The sequence below is a fragment of the Trachurus trachurus genome (genome assembly GCF_905171665.1).
Source record: "Trachurus trachurus genome assembly, chromosome: 1".
Taxonomy (NCBI): Eukaryota; Metazoa; Chordata; class Actinopteri; order Carangiformes; family Carangidae; genus Trachurus; species Trachurus trachurus.
In genome coordinates, this window is record NC_139891.1 from 5,102,936 (window position 1) to 5,130,066 (window position 27,131).

General features: G+C 41.9%; 3 protein-coding genes across 3 annotated transcripts; 1 reads left to right on the forward strand and 2 right to left on the reverse strand.

The window, feature by feature from the left end:
* Window positions 1–156: 156 nt before the first annotated feature.
* On the reverse strand, window positions 157–640 carry LOC310988756 (uncharacterized protein; the record flags this gene model as incomplete). Its single annotated transcript, XM_083975466.1, has 2 exons — window positions 388–640; window positions 157–233 (listed from the first exon to the last, which is right to left on the reverse strand). The coding sequence occupies exons 1-2, from the start codon at window positions 635–637 to the stop codon at window positions 157–159; spliced, it is 327 nt and encodes a 108-aa protein (XP_083831592.1). The 5' UTR covers window positions 638–640.
* Window positions 641–5,791: 5,151 nt separating this feature from the next.
* krt15 (keratin 15) lies at window positions 5,792–20,467 on the forward strand (the record flags this gene model as incomplete). The annotated part of the gene is made up of 14 exons (XM_083981076.1): window positions 5,792–6,106; window positions 7,681–7,809; window positions 8,203–8,285; window positions 8,645–8,801; window positions 8,954–9,115; window positions 10,235–10,360; window positions 10,455–10,666; window positions 18,186–18,657; window positions 18,919–19,001; window positions 19,109–19,265; window positions 19,392–19,553; window positions 19,670–19,795; window positions 19,918–20,135; window positions 20,253–20,467. The coding sequence occupies 14 exons, from the start codon at window positions 5,792–5,794 to the stop codon at window positions 20,347–20,349; spliced, it is 2,499 nt and encodes an 832-aa protein (XP_083837202.1). The 3' UTR covers window positions 20,350–20,467.
* A 2,671-nt stretch (window positions 20,468–23,138) lies between these two features.
* krt98 (keratin 98) lies at window positions 23,139–26,699 on the reverse strand (the record flags this gene model as incomplete). The annotated part of the gene is made up of 8 exons (XM_083975351.1): window positions 23,139–23,236; window positions 23,342–23,352; window positions 23,473–23,693; window positions 24,016–24,141; window positions 24,229–24,390; window positions 25,379–25,535; window positions 25,694–25,776; window positions 26,361–26,699. The coding sequence occupies 8 exons, from the start codon at window positions 26,697–26,699 to the stop codon at window positions 23,139–23,141; spliced, it is 1,197 nt and encodes a 398-aa protein (XP_083831477.1).
* Window positions 26,700–27,131: the final 432 nt, after the last annotated feature.

The following is a 27,131-nucleotide window of genomic DNA, read 5'->3' on the forward strand; positions in this document are numbered from 1 at the left end:
GCACAGCTCTGAATGTCTCTGTATTGACACCAACACAACTGTAATAGTTCTGCCACATAGTTTTATTTACGACGTTGCAAGGACAGTAAAACATTTCCTGAATATAAAACATGGATGAAAAAGCAGCTTGAGCTCCTGTCTCGCCGTTGTTGTGTCTCAGTCTGCGTCCCGGCGTCCGAAGTCCACCCAGCCCTGGTAGTCCCGATCTGACATGCACTCAGAGTTCATCGCCTCTGTGAACAAACCAGTCCTACGTGAACCACACACAAGACTTCAGAACAGCGATTTGAGCATGTGTGATCTCTGCTTATTCAGTTGTCTGACTGACAGCAGTGAAGCAGAACAAGTAATGAGAAAATAACTTTCACACCCCGGCCCACAGCATACCTGAAATTGCTTGCATTATTTGCTTGGTCATAATCTCTCGCTCGTCTTCAGACAGGTGTGCCCGTCTCTCCATCCGTGCAGAGTGAGACTGAGGAGCCGAGTCCCTCGCTGCCTGCCTCTTGGCCAGCAGCTTCTGTAGCCTGTTGGTCTCTTTAGCAGCTCCAGCAGCAGAGGATTCAGGTGAAGAGGCTGCAGCACATAGGACTAGCGCAACCAGCAGCGCAAACACCACAAGAACTTTCCCTGACATGTCTGTGTATGAAGAGAAAGAGATTTTTATCACACTTTCTACATCATGATAACAGCTGCAAATGACACAAACTTACTTTACCTTGCGAGGATGAGATACAGTATGTTGTTCACAACAGAGTTGAAGAGCAGTGGCAGTGAAGCTTCTGGTGCAGATGTGTTGGTTTCTGAGCAGACCAACCCCCTTTTATACCAAAAGTTTGGAGCTTGAGTGATGTGGCCCTGAAATCAAAGACTGATAACAGTGTTCACTGATTGACTGGGAGGCGGATGCAACCGGAGGATGTGCGTACAGGAAACGATGGACCACTACATCCAAGAACCCATTATTATGCTTTTCACTCACCTGGAAAGGCCTGTTTTGCCCTGCAATAACAATAAAAAAAGTCAATGTATTTACACTGGAAATCCAATACACCTTTAGAGGCTTTTTCAACCAATACAAAGACTCTGATGTAACTATGCAGCCACTGAGTTGTTCTTCACTTGTGGGCAGGGGCGTTTCTAGACACTCTGGAGGCCCCAGGCAAGAGGTAACTCGGAGGGCCCCCAGCCCCAACCGGGACCACAAACATTAACTGTTAATGAATCCAAAAATCCCAAACCATTGATGATTCAATTCTGCATACTATGTCAACCCAGTCTCATATAAAACGTACCTTGGCTACATTGGTCCAAAGTGCAAAAACGGCTCTTAAATTGTATGACTGTTACATTTTTTCTGACTATTATTGTTTTGCATCCAAGTCACGTGACTCTCAAGTTTCCGGCCGTGATAACAAAAAACATAGCAAATATTTCTATCATTTTTAGTAGAAAAATCTATATTTTGAGGTAGTTTCTGCATAAAAATGCCTTTTGATTACATTTCTAGCGAGAAATACATATATTTTTTTCATAATATTCGCTCATTGAATGTACATAATCATTCGCTTGCTTGTTGTTTTTTCAGATCTAGCCAGGATAGTTCAAAACGGTAATGTTTTCAGGTTACATTTTTATATTGTTGCAACGCCTCTGCTTGTGGGTGAGGCAGTGGGTGAGGCAGTGGGCTGAAAAAAGTTTGTGTGTAATCAGCATCAGTGGTTATTTTTCTTTTGCTTTCTTGTCTTTTTTTCCCCCCTGTTAACAGTTAGTTTTATTTCTCCTCCTTGTTTGTTCAGCCAAAATTCTGAAGGAAATGTAGCATGTACTGCTTTTAAAACTCAAAGCCAGGCCTGTCACATTGTTTTTTTGTTTTTAGTTTCTTGTTCTTTCCTAACATCATTATAATCTCGACATTTTCATAATTTTCATCATTGCTATCACCGATTCACTTCATCCTCAGACAATGTAAGCTTTAATGTACCGGCATCTCTAACTAAAGATTGCCTCAAAATGTTTAACTGTAGCATTATACTTTAACTGATTTATTGTCAAGTGTATGAACACCCAGAGACTAGCCTATATGGTATATGTTTGTGACTCTTTTTTTTTTTTTTTTTGCTATAACAGCACACTAATACCATTACCTCTGAGTATAACCGTTATTTTCACTGTTGAAATTAACAATATCAGCAATCAGCAATATACAGGCTTCTGCTATCCATGGTCTCCCCTCCTCTCCCCCACCCCCCACAAACTGTCCCCCACCCTGAGCGCGATACTGTTTGAGGTTGTCTCCCACCTTTCAATGACTGCTTTCTCTCTGTGGGATCTGCTGTGTTTCCCTCTGTCACAAAGTAAGGTCAAGACCTCTCCCTGTAACTCCCTGGATTTTCCAGGTGACGTTCACGCCATCCTTTTAGTCAAACTACGACAGAGCGCGGCTGACATTAAAGCTGTTTATAGATTTTTTCTGTGTAGATTTTCTGAAGTGGCCCAGTGCCTCCTGTTTCCCCTGACCATCTGGGATGTGTGACCTCTACGCAGCAGAGACAACATCGAACGCAGCCCTCAGTTCCTCCCTATAGGCTATACCAGTCAGTGAAAGCATCACCTGTTCCCTGGAGCAATATGTAATTGATTTAATCTAATACACAAAGCGGGAGTGGTAGCAGCACAATGTACCTAAGGATTTTCTTCATAAGAAACTCTGAGCCACGCCACGGGACACTAAACTGCAGTGATGCGATCCTGCAGGGTATTAGTGTCACATGTCAAATATGAGCAGCCTTAGTCATTAGGTAATAATTATCCTGTGTTGGAAAAACAATTACAGATGGTGAGATTTGACATTTGTGCTCTCAACAGACAGACGCGACACACCCGTCAGTGGCATCTGATTTATGCCTATGATAAATGTCCCAGACAACGCAAACTATAGACAGGTCTGATTTATGCACTGTAGCCTACATAACACCTACCCAGACACCCACATCCTCTCAGCTATGTGATAGACTAATTCACTACAAGAATTGAATGGATAAAGCTTATCAGTTCCGTTTTACTCTTACAATGAATAAATTGCTGGTACAACCGCAGCTTCCTGAACAACAGCGTATCTTTCTGTCTTATATTTTTATTGGTTCAGTTCAGAAAAGCAGCAACATGAATATAAAATAACTTTAAAACTGAATTTTCAGTGACATTAAACTCAAATGCCTGGAAAAATCCACATTAAAGTTCTGTCAACCACTTAAAACCCACTGACTCGCCAGCAGGCAGCCCATGCATTAGACACAATGGGACCCACATGCTAATGAGTTTTAAGGGGGTTTACTAGACTTTTACAGATAATGGTAAATGGTAAATGACTGGTAGTAAACATTCTTGTTTACTACAGCAAGCATGGCTGAGATTGTGATAAACGTTGCTGCTGCTCATATCAAATCTCATATCGTATCTTAATCATGTGCTGAACTCACATTTTCAAAACTCTTGACATGTCCCTCAGCTCAGTGATCTTTTGGGCAGATTATTCAGTCACAATGGGTTTTTTTTTTCTCTGTTCGCACCTCTGTTTTGATTAACAGGTAAAACATGTTTCCATCACATCTAGATGATCTCTAAAATACGTTGGTTCTTATCAACTGAGGGTGTTTTAATCTCTTTTTGTTGATGCAGTTGATTCAAAATGCTGCTGCCAGGTTAATTACTGGAACATGAGACTTAGGTTTAGAAATGGTTTTTAAAAATGTCACTGCTCACCTTTGAGACATTCATTGGCCTTGGTAAATACCTTTCTGATGGTTTGACATGTATGCGCCCTGTATACTGATGGAGACATGCGGTTACTATGGTGAGTGACAGGTGACGGTAGGTGACATCTAATGACAAAGGGTGACTGAGCTTTTGGCATCAGAGCCCCCACCCTACAGGACTATTCACCTACAGCTTCTTTTTCTTTTCTCCTTATTGAAGCACGTGGAAATGTTTGACATACTGCATTATTTATACTGTTTATTTAGTTCCTATATCAAAGTAATAAAAAGTCATCCACAGTTTAGGCCACGTAATCTGCTGTTGTGCTCAGTGTGTGAGAAGTTTGAAAAAGGGACTCGCGATGAGAAATGTGTGTTTGCGATTGTAAAGGAAATAATAATAATGATGATAGTAAATAACTGTAAAACAAAAATAACAAACCAGCAGCTATTTGCTGTACTGTTTTAGTGAAAGTCTTAAATGTGGACGCGGGTCATCAGTTCAGCTTCTCTGATGGGTGTGTTCCTCTTTGCTTCACAATTATTTCCCTAATGGTTTGTTATGTCAGTGACAGTTTCATTCTTGGCATCAATGGAAAGAGCAGATATTTTCAGATTAAGGAGAACCAGTTCAGTTAAACACACAACTTTAGTTTGTCAGTCAATCATTTTAGGTGTGTCTTTCCCACTTTTTCAACCAAGGAAAACATATTTCTCTGCAGACTCCTGATTGAAGTGCATGGTGCATCAAGCAATTTAAATGGGAGGACTTCAGTGTAAATACATTAACAATATGATGGTAGTAGGGAGACACATCAACCATGTTACAGCCATCCCCGGTCTCCCTACTACCATCATCCAGGATCGGTTGGACCAGGTCTATATTTCGATTAATACTGATATATGAAGTTTGAATTAGATGAAAGAGCAGGTTCTTCGGTAAAATGTAAGTCATTCAATTGATGTTTATTTCAAACCGCCATGCTGGTTGGCTACAACCAAATTATAATCAAACAGGGTGGGGATGGTTATAATACCTTTCATCTTTGTTGTTTTATTACCTGTCATTAAGTGTCAAGCGTCTTTACTGGAATTTTACATGAGCGGCTTCTGACTTGCATCTGAAGGTTTCCATTCATGCGTGAATATGTTCTTTAAGACAGCTCTTCTAATGTTAGGATACACACCACCGTCAGTGATGAGTTCTTTTTGTTCATACTGGATCATAGGAAGATGCTTTTAGTGTTGAAACATGCACAGTAAACTGACATTATAGATGCCTATTTTGTGGCTTGGTCTCAGTTTTTGGTTTTCAGTCTCACTGTTACTGTAATTTACCCCAGGTTATCACAACCTACTTTACTCTGGTAGTGGGGTAGGTTGTAGCAGTGGCACAACAAATAGTGAATTCTGTGATATACTTTGAGAAGTTTAAGGCATTGCTATTTGTAGTGGGCAAATGAGGGGACTTTGTGTCAAAATCTGAGAGCCATACCATGAACACTCTGCAAGTTATAGGAGCTGAGAGGGAGGGAGTGTCTGTTTTCCACCTGTGCACTCTGTGACTCTCTTGAATTCAGCTTTTCAGTTGTCAGAGTAAGATTTTGAGGATTGATATTTCTTTTGTCAAATGTGAAATAGCTTTGCTTTTAAGTATACTAGAGGTTCTACTGAATGCCTGTGTATTTAGCTAATTTGCACAAATCCACTAAGTACAACTGACACTGAAGAAGAAGAACCCCCCCCACTTATTTTCATACCTAGCTGGAACTTGCCAGCCATCATGCTGCCCAACTAGATATTCAACCTGTTCCCCATAGAACATCTCCGTGCTTCTGTACACACCTTAGACTGTTGAAAACTATTATCTGCATACCAAACATTGTTGTGTGGCATGGGACCCGACGCCCTCAGAGTCCTATAAAAAGATCCAGCCGTCTTGGAGCAGAGTCACTCCTCGTACTCTCTCCAGCTCTGCACGCCACCTGTGGGTCTCCTTCCATAAGACGTCCATCCATCATCTCGCTCTCATCATGTCCGTCATCCAGAGCCGCCAAAGCAGGACCTACGCCTTCAGCAGCGCCAGCTCCGGCGGCTTCAGCCTGAGCGGAGGGAGACAGGTGTCCGGGGCCGGGGGCGGCGTGACCCGCATCTCCACCGCCGGCAGCTTCCGCGGCCTCACGCCCAGCGTGTATGGAGGCGCGGGGGGTCTCGGGACCCGCATCTCCCAGTCCACCTTCTCCTCCTCCTCCGGCTACGGCGGCTCCTTCGAGGATTCCTCAGTGATCAACAACGAGAAGGGGACCATGCAGAACCTCAACGACCGCCTGGCCTCCTACCTGGAGAAGGTAAGATGATGATGATGATGATGATGATGATGATGGTGGTGGTGATGATGATGATTGCTACGGACTGCTTCCACAGTCTTGTAGACCACTTTGCACCCAGAGGAAACATCATCCATACCACTGCTTAACCCTCGGTTGATCCTTCAGTTTGTACCACTGCCATGACCCCTGGATACAATTTAAATAGCATTTACTCCCAAAATATTTGTGATAGGCTACATATAGGGCTGGGTCTTGACTAAACATGAAAATCACTCTTGACATGGGTTTCAAAATTTGTAACCCCTTCCTGGACAGGAAAACACAAAATTTCTATGGGGCTCTATGGGGTTTATGGCTGGTGACAGTATTTTAATGATAAAAAGAGATATCCAAAATCCCCTCGGTGAAAACTTCTGACTATAATATGTCAACAAAATAAAACAATAATTTTTAAAGGGACTTTATCCATTGTTCAGATTTCAGTTCTGGAAATTAGCGCATATTTCATTAGATATTGCCTCATTTACATATTTAAACATAAAATTTGACAAAACTTGTAATACAAAAAATATTTGTCTTAATGTGAGTAATAAACTTGGTGATATCTGTTAGTTAACATTTTTACTTTATGGAGTAAACCCACTGGACATTTTTGTCCAACAAAGGGTCATGGTGTGGTTAAAATTCATTACGGGTCCAAAAATTGGACTTTCATTCTGAAATTCGGGACATCCAGAGTTTACCCAAAAATACACCTCCTTGCCAAAAATCAGGCCCCAGTGACCTTTCATTTGACCATGGGGAGTTGGGAAAGTGTGAGAGGTGGACAAAAGGGTCCAGGGGTAAAAGGAGGGGTAACCCTTACCCTGCATATGTAACGGATGTGCACTCACTCCACCCATAAAAGACGTGCTAACCAACCCGCCAAGTGGTTGTCAACCTCTTGGCGAAGAGGTTAGCATCGTCGCCTTCGGTGCGGGAGGTCGTGGGATCGAACCCCACCTAGGGCAGGCCGTGAGAAACACAACGCAGGGGGCCAGATATGACATCGGCTACAGTGGTGCCGTGACCCGGATGCCCTGGGTGGAGTGAGTTCAGCGGGGGTGAGTGTAACGGATGTGCACTCACTCCACCCATAAAAGACGTGCTAACCAACCCGCCAAGTGGTTGTCAACCTCTTGGCGAAGAGGTTAGCATCGTCGCCTCCGGTGCGGGAGGTCGTGGGATCGAACCCCACCTAGGGCAGGCCGTGAGAAACACAATGCAGAGGGCCAAATCGACATTGGCTACACATATCAGTGGTGTAGTCTAATTTGTTGTAGTGGGTATACTGAAATCTTAATGCTTTTTAAGTTGGTACAATGTTCATACCTGTAGCCTATCACAGGTAGTTTTGTTGTACTGAAATATTAATGCATTTCAAGTGGGTATACTGTATACCTGCATATCACATAGGCTACACCACTGCTGCATAATATTTTTGTTTGGGTGCAGATGAATAAGGTCTGTGCAATATCATCTTGAGTCAATGAATGAGATTAATTTGTCACGCTGGATTTATGAGCCACACCTGAAGAGTGTTGTGTGTGCAGGTGCGCTCCCTGGAGGCAGCCAACAAGAAGCTGGAGATGCAGATCAGAGAGTTTTATGAAAAGAAAGCTCCGTCTGCCTCCAGAGATTACAGTGCCTTCTTCGCCACCATCAACGACCTCCGCGCCAAGGTATGTACTGCTCATATGTTACACACCGTGACACCTAAACATGATGAAAAGAGACACGACGTCTAGAGATGTATTTCCTTATGTCAGCTGCTGCAGCTCACCTTTCTGATTACTAGGAAAAATAAAGGGGCAATGGTTCAAAACTCATGGCACAAATGTATATTGTTATGTAGCCTATCTATGTAGCCTATGTAAATGTGTTTATTCTTGTGCTCCAATGAGGAACACTAGTACAATAATAGAGATTGGGGGTTATTTCAGTAAAAAAATACACAACATCCCAAGAAGATCAGCTGCAACTTTTTTGAAATAAGAATGATGAATACACATTTGAACTCAATAAATAGATGACAGAGTAAATGGTGATATAGTTTCATTTTCCCTTCCCTTTAGATTGCCAGGAAACACTCAGAGAACCACAGTGTCATGCTGCAGATCGACAACGCTCAACTGGCTGCTGATGACTTTAAAATGAAGTAGGTTGTCATTCCTCTGCTATAGCTAATGCTGAAACAGATTTACACCTTACCTGAATACACAGAGCGTCAACCAAAATTTCAGTTTTATAATTTCATAAAAGAGTTAAGTAGTAAGTTCAGTTCAGTGTATGTTTGGCAAGATGTGGCGGGCACTGATGAGGATGTGCAGTTTAAAAAAAATGTTCTCACTGTTTTACTGTTTTGCTTGTATTTATTGTTTCTGATTATTTTATAATGTAAAGTTTAAATCACTTTGGTTGGCCATAGGCTTTTTAAATGTGCTATATAAATAAAGTTGACATTGACACTGACATTGACAATCGATCAACAATACTCCACCTGACATCTGTCTGTAGGTATGAGTCAGAAGCAACCATGCGCTCAACTTTAGAGGGTGATGTGTTTCGTCTGAGAGGAGTCAGGGACAACCTGACTCTGACCATCAGTGACCTGCAGGCGCAAGCAGAGGGTCTGAAAGAGGAGCTGGTCTACATGAAGAGCAACCACGAGGAGGTGAGAACCACTCCGCTGCAGAGGGATTTACCAGTTGCACTTACGGCATGAATTTAGTGCAATGGCGCCATCTTTTGGTGATTGCAGCCATGACTCCCACACATGTAGGAGAATTTTCTTTTTAAAAAAAGTGTCCCTTCCCCACTTTGCAGGAGATGCGTCAGATGAGGGTCCAGCAGACTGGTGCTGTGAATGTGGATGTGGACAGTGCAGAGTCTGTAGATCTGACCAAGGTTCTGCAGGAAGTGAGGGAGCAGTATGAAGGGGTGGTTGCAAAGAACAAGCAGGAGCTCGACAAATGGTTCCAAGCTAAGGTGAGTTGGGAGAAGCTGAACATTTCTAAAATAAGAATCAAAAGGGAAAATATGTTTCAAGGTTCAAGGTGTCTATATTATCCCCAATGGGGCAATTTGTTGTGCAGCCAGCAGAGAGAAAAAGAAGAACCACATCATACATAAAAACACATGAAAAACTCACCAAACAGTGGACATAATAAATACAGCATGAGAGTGTGATACAAAATACAGCATACACGTGATATAATAAAATAAAATGGTAACACTTTACTTGAATAGGTATTCATGAGATTGACATAACACTGTCATAACCATGACATAACAGCTGTCATAAACATCAATGAATACTTATGACAGCTGTCGTTAAGTGTCATTCAGTAAGTTATGTCACTTTTAATGCAAAGTTGACATTATTTGAGATGTTTTTGTTCTGACAACTTGACATAAAGACAATTTAAACTGTCATAGCAGACCTAATTGCCAAACTTTAAAAAATTATGTCAAGTTCTCATAACAAGGACATCTCAAAAGTGACATAACTTACCGAATGACACTTAACGACAGCTGTCATAAGTATTCATTGATGTTTATGACAGCTGTTATGTCATGGTTATGACATTTTTATGTCAATCTTATGAATACCTATTCAAGTAAAGTGTTACCAATAAAATAAAATAAAATAAAAGGCAGCCCAAGGATAAAAAGAGGAGCTATAGTTAGAAGACTCACATGGTAGTGTTTAAAAGACTAGTAACAGTGGGAATAAAGGAGTTCTTGTATCTGTTGGTCTTACATCTCTTGGACACAAATCCACAGCCAGATGGAAGCAGCGTGAATTCTGGGTGCAGGGGGTGACTGGGGTCTTCCAGAATCGACGGGGCTTTCTTAATGGCTCTGTGTTTATGTAGGGATGGCAAGTTATTTAAGGTAGCCCCAACAATCTTGCTACACTCTTTTACAATGCTGTGCAGACGGTTTTTGTTTTTTAAAGTTAAAAACCCATACCAGCAGATAAAAGAAAAGGTAAGAACAGATTCAATAAAACAACAGCAAAACATCTTCATATGTGTTTTAAAAAACACTTTACAGACGGCATGTCAACAGATTTAATGTATATGTATTTGTGTGTGTAAATAGGTGAGCGTTCTCCAGACGGACATCTCCACTCAGGTACTGGAGGTGAAGACATCGAGCTCAGAGCTGTCAGAGCTGAAGAGGACCTTACAGAGTTTGGAGATCAGTCGGCAAAGCGCCCACGCAGAGGTAGACCTCAGATGAAATGACACTTACTGTAAGTTGTGTTGAGTTGCTTGTCACACTCACAGCTTGCTATCATTTTTTTCTGACTGCCCCGCAGATTCAGTTCCTGCAGCAGAATCTTGAAGATGTGAAGAGTCGCTACAGCATTCAGATCAGCCAGCTGCAGATGACCATTAACATGCTGGAGGCGGAGCTGCAGCAGCTGAGAACCTCCATCGAGCAGCAGCAAGCCGAGTACAAGTGTCTGCTGGACATCAAGATGAGGCTGGAGCTGGAGATCGCAGAGTACAGGAGGCTGCTGGAGGGAGAGTACATCGAGAAAAAGTGAGGGATCAAGAGTTTGATTAAGAAGTCGTTGGCCTGCAGCTCCATCACTTCAGTATGTTTTAAATAATGTTCTTCCTCTTCGTAGGGCCATCATCGTCACCAAGGTGGTGGAGAAGGTGGAGGGTAAGAAACTTAAATCACTTCTACCAATCAGTTCTCTACAGCAGTGCTGCCCTACAAAGGCAAAGAGCAGTATCTGCATTTTTTCAAAAATTTTGACTTTTCCACCATTATTATGGTGGAAAAAAATCGAATTATATAAAAAAAACAAGAACATAAATAATGAAAATTAAAATCTTGCAAAAGGAAGTACCAAAGACATAGCTTAGTAATTGAGTTAGCGCTATTGGCCTCCATGCTGCTGTCAGGTCGGGTGTGGACCGCCAACATTTCAGAGATTTTTAAGTGAAGCCGGAGTTGAGGGGGGACTCACTTCATCTTTGTGATTATGTTGTCACACGGTGATGAATTCTGTTCGTCCTCCACCTCTGCAGAGCATAAACCTCACATCGAGAGGAGAGTGAAGACCATCGTGGAGGAGATCATCGATGGAAAGGTGGTGTCCTCTGTTGTTGACACCCAAGTGGAGGACATTCAGTAACACCACTCATCACCTCTGCTGCAACTTCACTTTATGATTTTATAGTCATCAATAAACTCCTTCAGTATCTGCTTAATGAATAATGTACTTACTGAAATCTGCATGATATTATTAAAAAAAACACTTTTGTGTCTTATGGGGGATTATCTTTGACTTCTCTTTTATTTCTCTTGATTGCATCATATAGCAAAGGTCACAGCAAAGTGTCCTTGGCAGCCGTTCTCTCTCCACTAAGTGTGATCAACCATGATTAAAAGCAAGAAAACAAATATGGAGTTGTGTATTCTTAATCTACAAAGATGAATAATGGCTAGATAGAAAACCTTCGTTGCTAAAACCCATCACATTTGGGATGGCCCGTTTTTTGTTACAATGTTGAAAAAATGTTTTTGTGCATGAGCACAAGATTGGTGGGTTTGTATTTATCCTGTGCAGATACTCTGGTGAAAGCACATTATGTATTTTGGTATAGTGTTTCACTTATGACCACCAGGTGTCACCAGGTGTCTTTGTCTTTCTCTCTGAAGGTGCTGATGGTCCCAGCACAACTTGGTTGGATTACAGACTTTAAGGAAGCAGGAGCGCACTGTTGCTGTACAAGAGACATTCAATGTAGAATCACAATTGTTTGTCACAGACACAGTTCTGATGTGTACACATACAGTATATAGATACAGTATATAAACACATTCAGAGGACAGTCCCTTGACTGAGAGTTCTGCAGGTCAAATATTACTCAAATACAACTGATAGTTAGTTTTACAAATGTTTACCTGACTAAGAGTTATGGAGTATTTGTTTTAAAAATACATTTAAATGTGCATTATTCATGTCAACTAGTATTGTTTCACAGTGTATTTACAGAACCTGGCGACTGTAACATCTTACTTTTCTTTCTTTCTCTTTTTTAACTAAACAGATGTTTATTTTATTACCAAATGTGTCAAACATGGATTTAAGGTGAGGCCGTTGGTGATCTGATGAAGAATCCTCTGCCTCTGCCAATCCCAGATGACACAGGACGAGTCACCTGTCTATCACAGGGCGGACAAACAACCAAACAAGTTTTTGGTTGTTTTTTTGGTTGTTTGTCTCTAAGCCAAAGACATGTTGATAGTATCAACATGTCTTTGGACTGTGAGAGGAAGCCAGAGAACCTGGAGAGAACCCACACACGCAAAAAAAAACACACACACAGGAAAGCCCAAGGCCTGGGAATGGAGCCCAGAGCCTTCTAGCTGAAGGGTGACAGTGTTAACCACGGCACCACTGAACCGCCCTCTAACTATGTGCATCAAAGATATTTGAGAAATAAGAGCTGCTTCCGTGGGGTTAGGCTTAGAGTCACTAAAGGCTGCCTCATTAGGTGGAGCTGAATCAAGTGGAGACTTGAGCCCCTCTGATGTCTGGACATATCTGGACCTGCTACTGTATGATGAGTCAACGTGTTTGTCAAGATGACTGAATCTTTGAGACTTTACCTCTTTCACTGCTTCTGTGTGAACACACGATTAAGTGATATATCAGCGCTATTAAGGGGAATTAGTGCTTATGCATCTTCCGCAGCTTAGTGCAGAGGAGTAATATCAAGTTTGGGCAAAGAAGACAGGATTCACTCATCTCTCTGCGCAACCTTTGAGATGATGTGTAATTATACTGCAAGAGCAAAGAAGACAAAAAACAAACAAAAAAACAGTACACCAGCAGTTCATGCTTAATATTTATAAAGACAGTCCAGATTCCTCTGTCAGATTTGCTCACCTTGTGTCAAGTTCATGCTTAATCGTAAAAGTAAAACGCAGCGTGGGCAAATTTCCTGCACATCAATCAATCAATCAATCAATCAATACAACTTTATTGTCCCTGCAGGGAAATTTGTCATGGACAGTCATGTGCCGCAAGTAACTGCATTACATAAGTACACAAAACAGATAAAAAAACCAGTACATTTGACATTCCTCGCACAGTTCTCACATACACACAACTCTCTCATTCACGCAGATACATAAGTACTGATGAGAACTATTAAAAACTCAAATAAAGTGCAGGCGTGTCTGGAGCATTAAAAAGATTTACTGTAAAAAAAAAAATATATATATAATAAAATAAAAAAAATAAATAAAAAAGCACAGTCTCAATAAATAGAATGAGAAGTAGGGATAACAACCCAATTGTGCTTTATGCCCTTCTCTCTCTTTAGCTATTTGATTCACAAAAACAGAAAATTACATGAGGCAATGTCACAATGCTGTAATTATGTCTACAGTATTATTACCAAACCACAAGCACTTAAGAGCTTAATTCTGTGGCCATGGGCATTTCATTAAGGTCACTGCAATAGCGTTGCGGTCTCAAACAGACCTTGAAGCCACCAATATGAATACACTCGTTTCGTATGTTATTTAGGGCAGAAAAACACAAACTCTGCTCAGTTCTGAGTTCAGAATTCTGTCAGAGCATCTGAACATTGTACAGTAGGTGTTGCATGAAATATTTTAGCAGTAGAGGGTGTGTCAGTAGGACCTATACTGTAGACACAGCAGAAACCAGTTTGGACCTGAAAGAGAATACAAAAAAAACAAAGACAGAGGAGCTTTGTGGAAAAAAAAAAAATACAAAAAAAAAAAAAAAAACCTTGATTCTTGATGAGTCACCGCCCCCACTCCCTCTGCTATGAGAGATGGAAAGTGAGATATTGTTTTATGTTGGCAGATCAGGGGAGTGTTACACTTCCAGGTAAAAGCTCTGGGCTGTTTCTCAGGTTGCATGGCAGTCTGAACAAACCGTTCCTGTATCCACCACAACCTGCAGTTATATTCGTGTCTGTGAGGCACTTCGTACCGAGTCTTAAATGGACGGTTTGCATTCTGAGAAGTCATTCTCATTTGAATGAAAGGTAGTTGCAGTATGTGACCCAGTAAATGTGTCAAAAAGACTTATTGACACGGTTTTTGGCGAAGGCCCTGCAAGTTGAACTTATGCCATAAGCATTGCGTTCCAGATAACATTCTCTAGATGCAGACCATAAATCAGTTGAATCTGTTGTTGGCTGCAGTCAGGTTTAAATTCATTTGAAATTTTCTGAAATACTGAATGTTCACATTAGTGATTGGGATATTCTCCGGTTTGCAGGAGCATCTGATTTAAAACAATGCATACCTTGTTCATAGTAACATCACCCATAAACCAGTCACACCTTGCCCTGGCCGTCCCACCTAAGAAACCATCCCCATTAATCACCGGCTCACATGAAACTACAACTGTCTTTTTTTTTTTTTTTTGTCAACATAAAGCAAGTTTGCACAGTTGCAAACTTGTACAGTTGTGCAATGTTGAACTAACACAAAGCTCCTTCTTTATGTTTTCAGTTAGGTCAAGCTACCCATCAAGTGTTGGTTGGGAGTGGCGGAGATGCAGCATCTGAAGTAATGTAGGATTCTTCGTTTAAAAAAAGGCTCCAATACAAGACTACATAAAAAGTATTAAATCAATTAATTGATCATTCAAAGGAATTAAAAAATATTAGGTTTTTATTAAGTTGAATTTGCAAGTTTGAAAATCCTTTCTTCGAAACAACAACGCCCAACTTGAACCACATTGTTACCTGCTGCCACACACAGTTGAAAGTCAGCTTCTCTGTCTCCAGAGACTCCAGTTCAGACTGTTTCCTTTTTCAAAGTCTGAGTTTGAGTTATTTTTTGGTTGCAGTCAGATAGAAGCTTGTAATACAACAATAACAAATGCAGTCTTGCGGAATACAAGGCTTTTAAAAGTCTAGATTTCACTAACGGAGACTGTCTTGCAGGTGCAGCTGACTGACTGCAACAATCTTTTCCTGCAAGTGGAAAAAATGTAAATAGCAAATTCAGGGCTGTGGGCACGTCTACTTAAGAAATCTGGATCAGGCCTTATACCACCCTACCTCTCCTCATTGCAGTGCATGCATAACTTGCCTGGATACCATGTGACTATGACTGTCAGATGGATGTCAAAAAGTTTGTTTTTCAGCAGAGGGATATGTAAATCATTGCATGATGACACGTCAGTTCAGACACCGAAACTTGGTGGAGGAATGTTCATGCTAATATATTACATAACAACATACATGTAGCTTTATATAAGCAAGAAACTATCCTGTTGAAAATGTAAGTTTTTCTTTCGAAAGCCTATGTTGACCTGCTGAATAAGTGCAGGAGACCTCCGTGCTAGTTGAGTGTTATTTGCAGTGGGGACACGCCCTGTGACTTATTTTGCAATGGCTGGTTTGATTCTCTTATTACTTTTTAAATCAAAACTGTTAAATGAAAATATGAAATAAAAAATTAGCTTGCACCAAAATATGTTTGCAAACAAACTCTTCTTGAAGTTTATTTGGACTACTAAGAAACATACAATGCAACGGAAATATTCTAAAATGACCCGAAAGATGTGTGAGCACCAATCATTTAAAAATATTTTGCACATGTTTCTTCTTGTCCAAGTTGAACTTGAACTCTAGTTCACTATGTTCCTCTAACAGTAAAAGAGAAAACAGCACAGCATCCTAATTACTACTTGATTTGACTATTTCATTTTAAGACCGATGGTCTGAAGAAAACTGGCTCGGTCATGTTTTTTGCAGCGTTTTCAGTATTTCACCATATGAAATGTGAACAAGTCTCACAGAATTTACCGCTCTGCTGATAAACAAGTGAGGCGTCTTGTACACTTTCATTCTTAAACTAACTTTACATAAACGTATTCAAACAGAACATACCTTCACAATATGCTCACCACGAGGTCCACACCCTATCACAGGGACTTCACTTCTGCCTGCACAAACATAAAAATGTGCGCAGGATGTGTCCTGCACTAATGTTCACAACACTTGGCTCTGCTTTTAGCAGTAAGGGCACATTTGGGAAATGAGATTGTAAACCAAATGATTTAAGTTGTGAAAATTGCAAGGAATAGTGACGTTGCCCTCTTTGTATCACTCATCCTGTTTTTAAGACGAAAACATGATTGATAATGAATTTGCTTATCTATAAAAACCATTGAGGAGGTGTTTTTTATTTATTTATTCACAGCATATTTATAACAGCAAATAAACTACTGAAAGGAAACATTAAGCAAGAGAGAGCAGGTGAGTGAGAGGGAGAGACAGAAACCTCTGGTAAATGCTCTGCCAAGGAAACTAGCAGATCTGAATAGCAGAGATTGGGAGGGAAGCAAACAGAGCTGACACTAAGGCAGAATAATGTCTAATAAATATTTTTTTGATGGGGAGTCAATATCACACATTGATCATAATGTGCTCCAGCTAGTATATACTGGCCTTTGACCCAGCCTGTTTATCTACACTTATGTGCTGTACAATACATGTCAGCAACACTTGTGAAAAAGATTATAAAGGGAGTGTGGAGCAGTGAAACTCTGACTCGAGTGCAACTACGCTGTGCTTACACACTGTGTGCACACGACAGGTTGGTGAGTTGGTGTGAAAAATGCTATTTCCAGAGAGACAGAAACACTCATATATTATTAGGGTTTCAAACTAATCAGTATCTTGGACATAATTTATGGCTATGTAGCACATGCATGAGATGAGTTTGCAACGGTTTGCAAACTTAAAATGAGAAGCAGCAGTGGAAAGAAACATCTGCTTTGTATTTCTCCAGTGTAAGTGTATGTGCAATCTGCAGCGGGAATTTGTTGGTTAGAGGTAAAACAACCCATTGTTAGATTCAACCACAAACAAATTGAGTGACATAATACATGTACTATTCTTAAAACTGGCAGTGTTTGAAGTAAAAGAATCCAAAGATAGAAGGGACAGATTAAATCACTGGAGTTTTTGATCAAATGCTTGTTACCAAAATCCTATAAGACGTTCTTTTAAAAATAGAAAGAAGCACACAAGAGGACTTTTGTTTGGGCTACTTGCAAATGCCAGAGTACAATGCCAATAAAACCCTGAGATCGTACAGTGGTGAATGTTACAGCAGTGTTGTGCCAGTCGTGATTGAGGCCAGGTCTCAACTGGCATCATGAGTGTCTATAAAACCTCTTTCTAACTGGCAACCCTGCAGGCTATTAGTGTTGAGCAAAACAAGAGTGTGTAAAATAAAGTTTAGGATAATGTTTAAGATGTCAAAAATAACTGAAACTGCAAACAGCGAATGAATCAAAGTTTAAAAAGATGATTTTCAAACAAGGTAACGCAAAGAGAAAAGACTAAGGTGTGTGAGAATCATGTTGACTGAGAGCCAAGTAAAAGAAAAAAAAATCTCTCTTACTGATTCACCTTAGCGTGTTTACAATGCTTGTTGCTCTAGTAACACAACAAGTTTTGCCAGCATAGCGTCAGAGTTAGAACCATGGCACAAACTCAAAAAAGACACATCACCTGTATGAACACTGCCAAAGTTAAAAACCTGCCCTGGATTAGTGTGAATAACTACCCTGAGGCAAACAGTAACAGGTGTGGTTGTTTCACAATTTTATGGTTTATAGAAATGAAACATATAAGACCAAATTGAATTATGAAGCCATTGTGATTTGTATAAGGTTTGCAGGTAGTTCTGAGGTTATATTGATTCAAGTTAATTGCCTGACTGAATAGGATCATTTCAATCATACTCTCTCCTCTCGATTATTGCATAGAATGAGCTTGAGGGATGTGTGTGTGAGTGTGTGATGGGTGTGATGGGTAGGGCAGAGCACATATTTTTAGGTAATGCTCCTCCCCTCATACACGCCCCACCCACAGCGGGCGCAGCAGCAGCCCTGTGGAGGATAAAAAGGGGACAGAGGCAGCATTCTGCATCTCAGTCCACCTCCTCTCCAGGGCAGCCAGATCTCTGAACAGCAAAAAAAAATGTCGACCAGAATGTCCTACTCCATCCGCTCCTCGGGAAGCGGAGGCCTTGGTGGAGGCATGGGTGGAGGCATGGGTGGAAGCATGGCCGGAGGCTATGGTGGAGGCAGGGTGCAGAGGTCATACTCCTCAAGTGTGTATGGCGGCGCAGGTGGTAGCGGCTCTAGAATCTCCATGGCCTCTGGTTTTGGAGGTGGAAGTGGCTTTGGCGGAGGTGCAGGCTATGGAGGAGGCGCAGGCTATGGAGGAGGCGCAGGTTATGGAGGAGGCGCAGGCTATGGAGGAGGCGCAGGCTTTGGCGGAGGCGATGGCTTCGAAGTTGGAACCAACGAGAAGGCCACCATGCAGAACCTGAACGACCGCCTGGCCTCCTACCTGGAGAAGGTGCGCAGCCTTGAGAAGGCCAATGCTGAGCTGGAGATCAAGATCCGCCAGTTCCTGGAGAGCAAGACAGCACCTACTGGCCGTGACTACTCTGCTTTTGAGGTCACCATCGCTGACCTACAGGGAAAGGTATGTCACATGACCCACATGTTACACTGATATGTAGCATGTACTGGCACTATCAGATTAATATGTTTATGCACTGGAATATAAACGTAGTTCAAGTGCCATTGCATGTAGGTGATTGCAAAGATTGAGGCACTCACGAGGGTGCAAAAAATAAAAGCCTTGAATTCATTCATCTATTCAGTATTAAAAATGCCATTGCATGTATTTGCAGATGGAGAAAGAACTGCACTAAATATGCAACACTCTTATATCCTTATACAGATCCAGGAAGCCACCCGTGTCAACGGAGGCATCTATCTGTCCATTGACAACGCAAAACTGGCAGCAGACGACTTCAGAACCAAGTAAGCTTCCAAATGAGGGACAGAAAAAACAGTGATGCAACAAGATCTGCACAATTTAAAGATGTATATGATGAGGTGTAAATCTCTGGTCTCTCTCTGCCTCACAGGTATGAGAATGAGCTAGCTATGCGGCAGTCAGTGGAGGCAGACATTGCCGGTCTGAAGAGACTGTTGGATGAGCTGACACTGGCCAGATCAGACCTGGAGATGCAGATTGAAGGCCTCAAGGAGGAGCTGATCTTCCTCAAGAAGAACCACGAGGAGGTGGGTCACCAACGCTGAACATCTGAATGAAATGTAGCGCCATTTCATTTGGATTTTCCTGAATGTTGAGAAAAATTGACTAAGACTCAGCAAACATCCACCTCTTACCAAACTTTTCATCCATAGGAACTGGCAGCCATGAGGAACCAGATGAGTGGACAGATCAACGTGGAGGTCGACGCTAAGCCACAGGTGGACCTGTCCAGCATCATGGCTGAGATCCGTGAGCAGTACGAGAGTGTGGCTGCCAAGAACCAGAGAGAACTTGAAGCCTGGTTCCAGACAAAGGTAATGGCTGGCCACAGTCATGGTGGTTTTCATCAATTTGACTTGCAATTTCTCATTGCCTGCTTAAACTGTTTTCAACGGTACATGACATTAGTATTGTCTCATGTCTGCTGCAGTCAGAAACGCTGAACAAGGAGGTAGCAGCCAGCTCAGAAAGTCTCGTAACGTCCAAGTCAGAGATCTCGGAGCTCCGTCGCACGCTACAGGGCCTGGAGATCGAGCTACAGTCACAACTTAGCATGGTAAATGGAAAACATCCGAGGCAAATATCTACTTTGCCTTTCTTACCCTACCCCACAGTATTTTCAATCCACCCATTTTTCCTCTTCCTAATTCTCCTTCTTCTTTCCCAATCGTCTTCCAGAAAGCGGCTCTGGAAGGCACTCTGTGCGACACAGAAGCACGTTACTCCATGCAGCTCCAGGGTCTCCAGATGCAGGTGACAAGCCTGGAAGAACAGCTGGTGCAACTCCGTGCTGACATGGAACGCCAGGGCCACGAGTACAAGATGCTGCTCGACATCAAGACCAGACTGGAGATGGAGATCGCAGAGTACAAGAGGCTGCTGGACGGAGAGGGCAGGTAAGAGGGGAACAGAGGGATGGAAGAAAGGAAGCATGCTTTGACGTAACAATTCTGTCCTGTAACTATGAACCAATGGTTTTAATGGAACCACTGTTGTTCTTTCCCCTTTCACAGTTTCAGTTCTTCAAGGAGCTCCACCACAAAGGTCGTTGTGGTCACAGAGGAACTGAGGGACGGAAAGTTGGTTTCATCCTCCTCCACCACCGCATAATCTGTCTCTGGCAGCAAAGGCAACACCAGGAGCAACACCTGAAGACAACAAGCTCAACACAAGAATCCAAAACTTCCTTCACACGTCAATGTGAATGTAATAAAAATAGCCCTGGTTTGCTGACTATAATTTTGGCCTCTTTGTATGATTTGTTTGTGTGTTCTTCACTCAGTGTAACACATGATGGTACGCAGTTCCTCATCATCTTGATAAGACTTCAGTCAAATATTTGGCAGCACCACACAAATATGTGGGCAACACAATGGCTTGAAGTTAGACTACCAAGTGTTCAGACAGCTGCACACACCCAACTGTATAGTCCAATAACAAGAGCTGTACTATAGGTTTTATAAGATAAACAAAAAGGTAAAACTCATCAGTGATGACATAATATAACTAAATATAATATATCAGGTTTTTTTTCTCCAACAAGTAATATATTTTATATTTGTCTTAATGTCTCACAACAAGAGGGAAGGAAACCTAAATTCAACTTGTTATAGCTCCTGTACTGTGATGGATTGAGGTATTTTTTCTATACTTCACATGTGCATTACAATCCTGGACCTGCCAGTGTATATACATTCACTCCATACTATAGAAAATATATTTTCTAGGCTGTTTTATGGATTATAATAGATTATAGAGAAATCAAATAAAAAAGTTTAATAAACTGTGTTTAGACTTTATTAGAGGTATCCTCTCAAGAGATTTAAAATTGTCATTAAAACTGTAGTAATAGGATAAAGATGTTTTCAGCTCTGTTCTGCAGTTTGGCCACTGTGACAAATTGGCAGGGTATATGATTTACTGTGAATTAATAATCAGCACAAAACATGACCCTAGTTGTTTGCATGTGACTCGATAGCAAACAAAAAACAGCAGCACAACACAAAACACAACAAAACATCTTCTGAAGAAAATGTGTGTGAATGCTGAAAGCTGAATACCATTGGTGAAGCAATCATGAAGTAGCTGAAAAAACCTGTAAAACTGACTGATTGATAGTGGTGTCAAACACCACTGTCAATCAGTCCATGTCCTGGTCTTAATCTAATGTGTGTGTGCGTGAGTGTGGGTTGGTGCTGCACAGTGTTGCCAGGTGTGAGAGTGCTGCCCCGCCCTCCATAAAGGTGTGTCAGAGAGAGATGTGCAGTAGGAAACGGTGACGCACATCACAGACCATCTCAAACATCTCGATCAGACACAGAGTTGGTGAATGTACAAGGGATCTTTTGATATAATGTACCAAATATGAAATCTATTCCCCTGACACCCTCTGTTACCCAGATTAGAACCAATAATGTCTGGTGGTTTTTGGTGCAGGATGAAGTTTGAAAATGAGGTGCTTCCCTGGGATGCATGGAGAGTGAGTTTACTGGGTCCTATAAGGTTTTGATGTGTCACAGATGCAGCACACATCTTTATTTCTACATCCAGAGGCAGAAATGTGGAAATCCACTGACAGCCCTCAGCTGAACACCATTATAGTAGGTGAAGGCTTCAGTTTTGTGCTATAAAACCATTCTACTATCAAAATGTTCAGCTTTTACTGGAGATTACCGAATACATACAACTTTTTGATCTTATTTATAATAATAAAAAAAAACAATTAACTTTTTCTGCCATTTCTTTCCTGTTCAAATGAATTGAGATCCTCTGAAACACGCCTCATGACAAGCAGCCATCATGTCCATCACTTGCTATTGGCTGACACGATCAGATGACGTAAGTGAGGACATCTATACTATATTGTACCTGAAGGTTGGTGTGTAGTTTATGTGATCTATGACAAAGTGAAACCTGGAAGAGACCTGCTCAGGGTGGGGGTGTGGGGGTGTTCAGATTCAGTGTTCAGTGTTAAACTTTATTATAATTATAATTATAATTAATTAATATGATAATCAGCAACATTTCCTACACTAGCGCCATGCACCCTTTATGCTGCAGCTTTGCATCCTGTACATGTTGCCAAACTGCCAATATTTTGCTAATGGCTATGTGTCTAAAACTCCTGTCAGGTCTAGAGCGTCAGGAGGCAGAAGTTTTCGAGAGTTTGGAGACTTAAAAAAAAAAAAAATGCAGGAAAAGTTGAAGCAGTATACTGACTGTTTCCTTTCGCTTATCCTGGCCTATTTGCACTTGCATTTGTGCACATTGAATTTTGTTTATTTGTATCTAGTCTGTGTAACTGATGTGATTCATTGCAGCATTTCTTATTTTGTCCTTTTGAATTTATGTGAACCCTGCTGCAAAACTATTTAATTGGTTAGGTTAATCTAATCAAACCTGCTAAATGTGGTGGAGCAGGTCTGTTCCAAGTTTTACTTTGTTATAGGTCACATACACACCAACACTCAGGATAGTAATAGATGTCCTCACTTACGTCATCTGATCGTGTCAGCTGATTGTGGATGGATGCGATGGCTGCTTGTCACGAGGCATGTTTCAGAGCACCTCTACTTATTTGAATGGAATAAAAATCGCAGAAAAAGTGAACCATCTTTAACATTATAAATAAGATCAAAAGTTTCCTGTGGCCTATGAATGGTTTAATAGTTGAATGGTTTTATAACGCAAAGCCTTCACATACCAGGCTGGTACTCAGCTGATGGCTGATGGCATCACTGTTGCTGTTGGGTGTGACCTGATAGTTGTGCAAAAAACAGTGAGTGAGGGATGCCAGGGGCTGACTATTATAGACTGTTCTTATTACTGAAATACACAACAGGAGACACTTTAATTCAACTGCATGATCTTTATTGATTTTTGCTATCGTTTCAAATTCTTCACTCAATCTCATCAACATCCACGTCAACAGTCTTGCTGCTCTCGACCACCTTTCCATCCACAACTGTCTGCACCACGGTGATGACCTTTGTGACCACTGAAAGGAAGAAAAGAAACAACAAGTGTGAGCAAATCTCAGACATTTCTCTGAACTTTGGATCATCCTTATTTTATGATGAATATGTGTATGAAATTTGCTTACCTTGTTTAGTACTGGCAATGTAGGGAAAAAGAAAGAAGGAAACATTAGTATTGTAATCTAACATAGTCATTTTGAAGTGGTATATCTTTTTTTTTTTTCCAGTGTAGTATCTAATGCCCCGCGGGTCTTACCTGTCATCCTCCCCATCCAGCAACCTCCTGTACTCTGCAATCTCCAGCTCCAGCCGGGTCTTGAGGTCCAGCAGCATGTCATAATCCTGCTTGTTGCTGGCGATGTTGGCGTGGATCTGGGACAGCTGAGCCTCCAGGCTTGTGACCATGCTCTGGAGGCTTGCTAGCTGTGCAGCGTAGCGTGCCTGAGTCTCTGCCAGGGTTCCCTCCAGAGATGCTTTCTGTTGCGGTCAGAGGAGGTAGGTGATTGAAAATCAGGGATGAGAGATGATACACCAAACTAAACCAAACCAAACCAAACATTGCAACATTAAACCTAGAACTAGACTAGACTAGTCTGGCGCAGACTACTGGAACTCCAAAGCTAACACAAAAACACAAAAACCAAAGTAGCAACAGTTTGTGCTGTTACAGGGGTTATGTGTATATGCGTAGATGTATGTGGGAATTACTTCACCAGATCTGATTACTACACCATGAAGTTATCACATCAGGAAAACAACGGATAATCCGATCAATATTTATCAATGTATGCTCACGTACCATGCTCATGTGTGACTGCAGTTCAATCTGAAGTCTCTGGAGGGTGCTCTTCAGATCTTTAATCTCTGTGTGGGACGATGCCAGACACTCTGTGTTTGTGATCACGTCCTGCTCCACTGCTGAAATCTGGACAAAGACACAACATAACGTGTGTTAGATCAGAAAAATATCAGCTCACTTCCCTAATAAGTAGCAAAAACTGTAACGTCTTACCTTGGTCTGATACCATGACTCGAGTTCTTTGCGGTTTTTGGCGATCGCTGATTCATAGTGTTCTCTGATCTCTGACATGACCTGGTTCAGGTCTGGAGAGGGAGAAGCGTCCACGGCCACATTGACCTGGCCGCCCATCTGGCTCCTCAGCAGAGCCAGCTCCTGCAGGGGTCAAAGGGGAACACCTCCATCAGCCAGTGGAATAACTCAATTTTGATAATAAACTCATTTTTGTTATACTGTATGTTTTTTCGTTCTTTGATCTCTGTTGGCTTTGTGTGTGTGTTCAGCGTGTCTGAGCATGTGTGTGTTGGAAAAACAGAGGCAATGAGCTAATGGAGGGAGAGAAGAATACCAGGAAGTGTGCAGAGGGATGATGGGCAGCGGTGGGGAAAGGGAGAAGGCAAAAAACCCCGTTTAGAAAAGCATTAACTCGAACATGGTATTTCCTTTGCTGTTACCAGAGGTAAGGCGGAGGTCATGTGTGTGAACTGTTTGTAGCTTAGCCAGGCCACAATGGATGGCTATGACAGATGGTGACAACTTCATCTTGGAGTGAATACCTGGTGTATTTACCTTTCTGCTGATCCCTGATCAGTGTTTAATTAATCAGTGGTGTAGTAAAAAATGTGTACACAGCGCGGGTGTTGGCCTGTGTGTAGGAATGTGTCTTGGGATGACATGTAAACTCATTAATTTTACTGTTTGTGAAACCACTGTCAATTCTGCCCTACAAAGGCAAATTGCATCTGTAAAAATGCCGAACTGAGAAAAACAGCTTTTTGTGTTTTTCATTGTCAGGTTTAAGCATCAAATTATGAATAACTACCAAGTCTATAATTGATTAGATAAAAGTGGACTGAATTACATGTATTTTGTAGTTTGTCTTTCTGACCAATTTTGACCGTTTTATGGCAGATACTGCACTTTGCCTTGGTTTTACAGTGCTTTTTTGGATGGACAGCAAAATAAAAAGCCCAATAACGCTGGACATTTTAGCAGTACCAATATCAAATTCTACCAGATTGAAGAGAATATGCCACACTTTTGACTGGTCAAAAATAAAAATGCAGATATTGCACTTTGCCTTTGTAGGGCAGAATAGCCTTGAACAGGTTAAACAACCACTACGAGCTGCCCCACATCTCACCTCCTCGTGATTCCTCTTGAGCATGATGAGCTCGTCCTTCAGGGCCTCGTACTGACTCTCCAGATCCATCCTGGCCAGATTCATGTCATCCAGCACCCTCTTCAGTCCGGCGATGTCCGCCTCCACAGCCATCCTCATGGCCAGCTCGTTCTCATACCTGAGTGTGTGACGAACAGGTCGGAGAGGTTACGGGTGGTCGTTAAGATTAGAAGTCGTCACATAGACACGAGCTCATGCTTTGATGTGCATGCAAAGTTTCACTTATGTGGGAGGGCAAAGAGGGCAAAAACAAACAGGTAGCACCACCACACTTACTTCATCTTGAAATCATCAGCGGCCAGTTTGGCGTTGTCAATGTCCAGGACTGTCTTGGCATTGATCCTGGAAGCAATGCGAATCTGAGGAGGAAACAAAACAAAACAAGGAAGAGTCAAGCTCATGTTTTATACAGTTTTACTGCACACAACATTCCCACTGATACAGGATTTTGGATGCCAACATGGTCATTTGAGAGCGTAAATCGTTTGTTAATGTCAGTTTATACTAATGTACTCAGTTTATGAGTTCAAATGATTGTGCCTAGGAAGGATGTCTCTGAGTTAAAATAATACTTACATATACATAAATGAAATCAGATGTACATACAGTAAAAAGATGTTTCAGTCAGACTGTGCTGTACACCTGCACTGTATTCCTGTGTGTTAATCACTGTCATCAGGAACAGGAAGTGATGCACCATTGGAATGAATGGCATGTCAACCATGAAAATGATTGTACAGTACAATGATAAGATGGCGTGCTGCTCACCTATGTAAAAAAACGGCTTTCTAACTGGAATTCCCAGTCACACAGTAGCTACATACCAACAGATACCCACGGCCTATCCACCCACTCACAGTGACTTGGCATTAGAAAAATGAGAAGAGGAAGCTAACACAAAAATCCCCTGAAGTACAGCCACTCTGCTACTCCTTCCTCTTACCTTGTCCTTGAGGTCCTCGATGATGGCGAAGTAGTTGCTGTGGTCATGGGCGATGATGGTTCTCTTCTGGTACCACTCTCTGATCTGCTTGTCCAGCTGGTCGTTCTCCTTCTCCAGGGTGCGCACCTTCTCCAGGTAGGAGGCCAGGCGGTCGTTGAGGTTCTGCATGGTGGCCTTCTCGTTGGCGCTCACATGGAGGTCCAGGCCGTCGGCCAGGTTGAAGCCTCCAGGTGTTGGTGCATAGCTCAGCTGGGATGAGGAGATGCGGGTGCCACGGCCTCCTGCTCCGCCGTACACACTCAGGGTCTTCTGTCCGTAGGATCTGCTGCTGAACGACATGTTGGAAGGTCTGAATCTGGACCAGGTAGGATTACTGGAGTTGATCTGCAGTTGGAAGCATCACTTCGGTCTCCTTGGTTATATAGCAACCACCAACAGAAAAGTGGGAGGGGCTAAGAGGGACACTTGAAAGGGAAGAATGCAGCTGACAGGATTACCCCCCTACTCCTCAATCTCTCCATCAACATGGGTGTGGTGACTGGTGGGTAGGGGCTCAACCACCTCTTTTCAGGTCGAACTCGTGATTCCACATTTTATGGTTTCTCAATGAAACCGGCATTCCACGAATGCTGCATGGCTCATTGTTTTCCATCGTCCCACACCTTCATTTTTTAATTGGCGCCGTTCTTGTTTTGCTGCTTCAAAGCTGCTTTAGAGGCACAAACATAGATTATAGAGTTAAAAACAGAACATTCCTAAAAAGAAAATGCT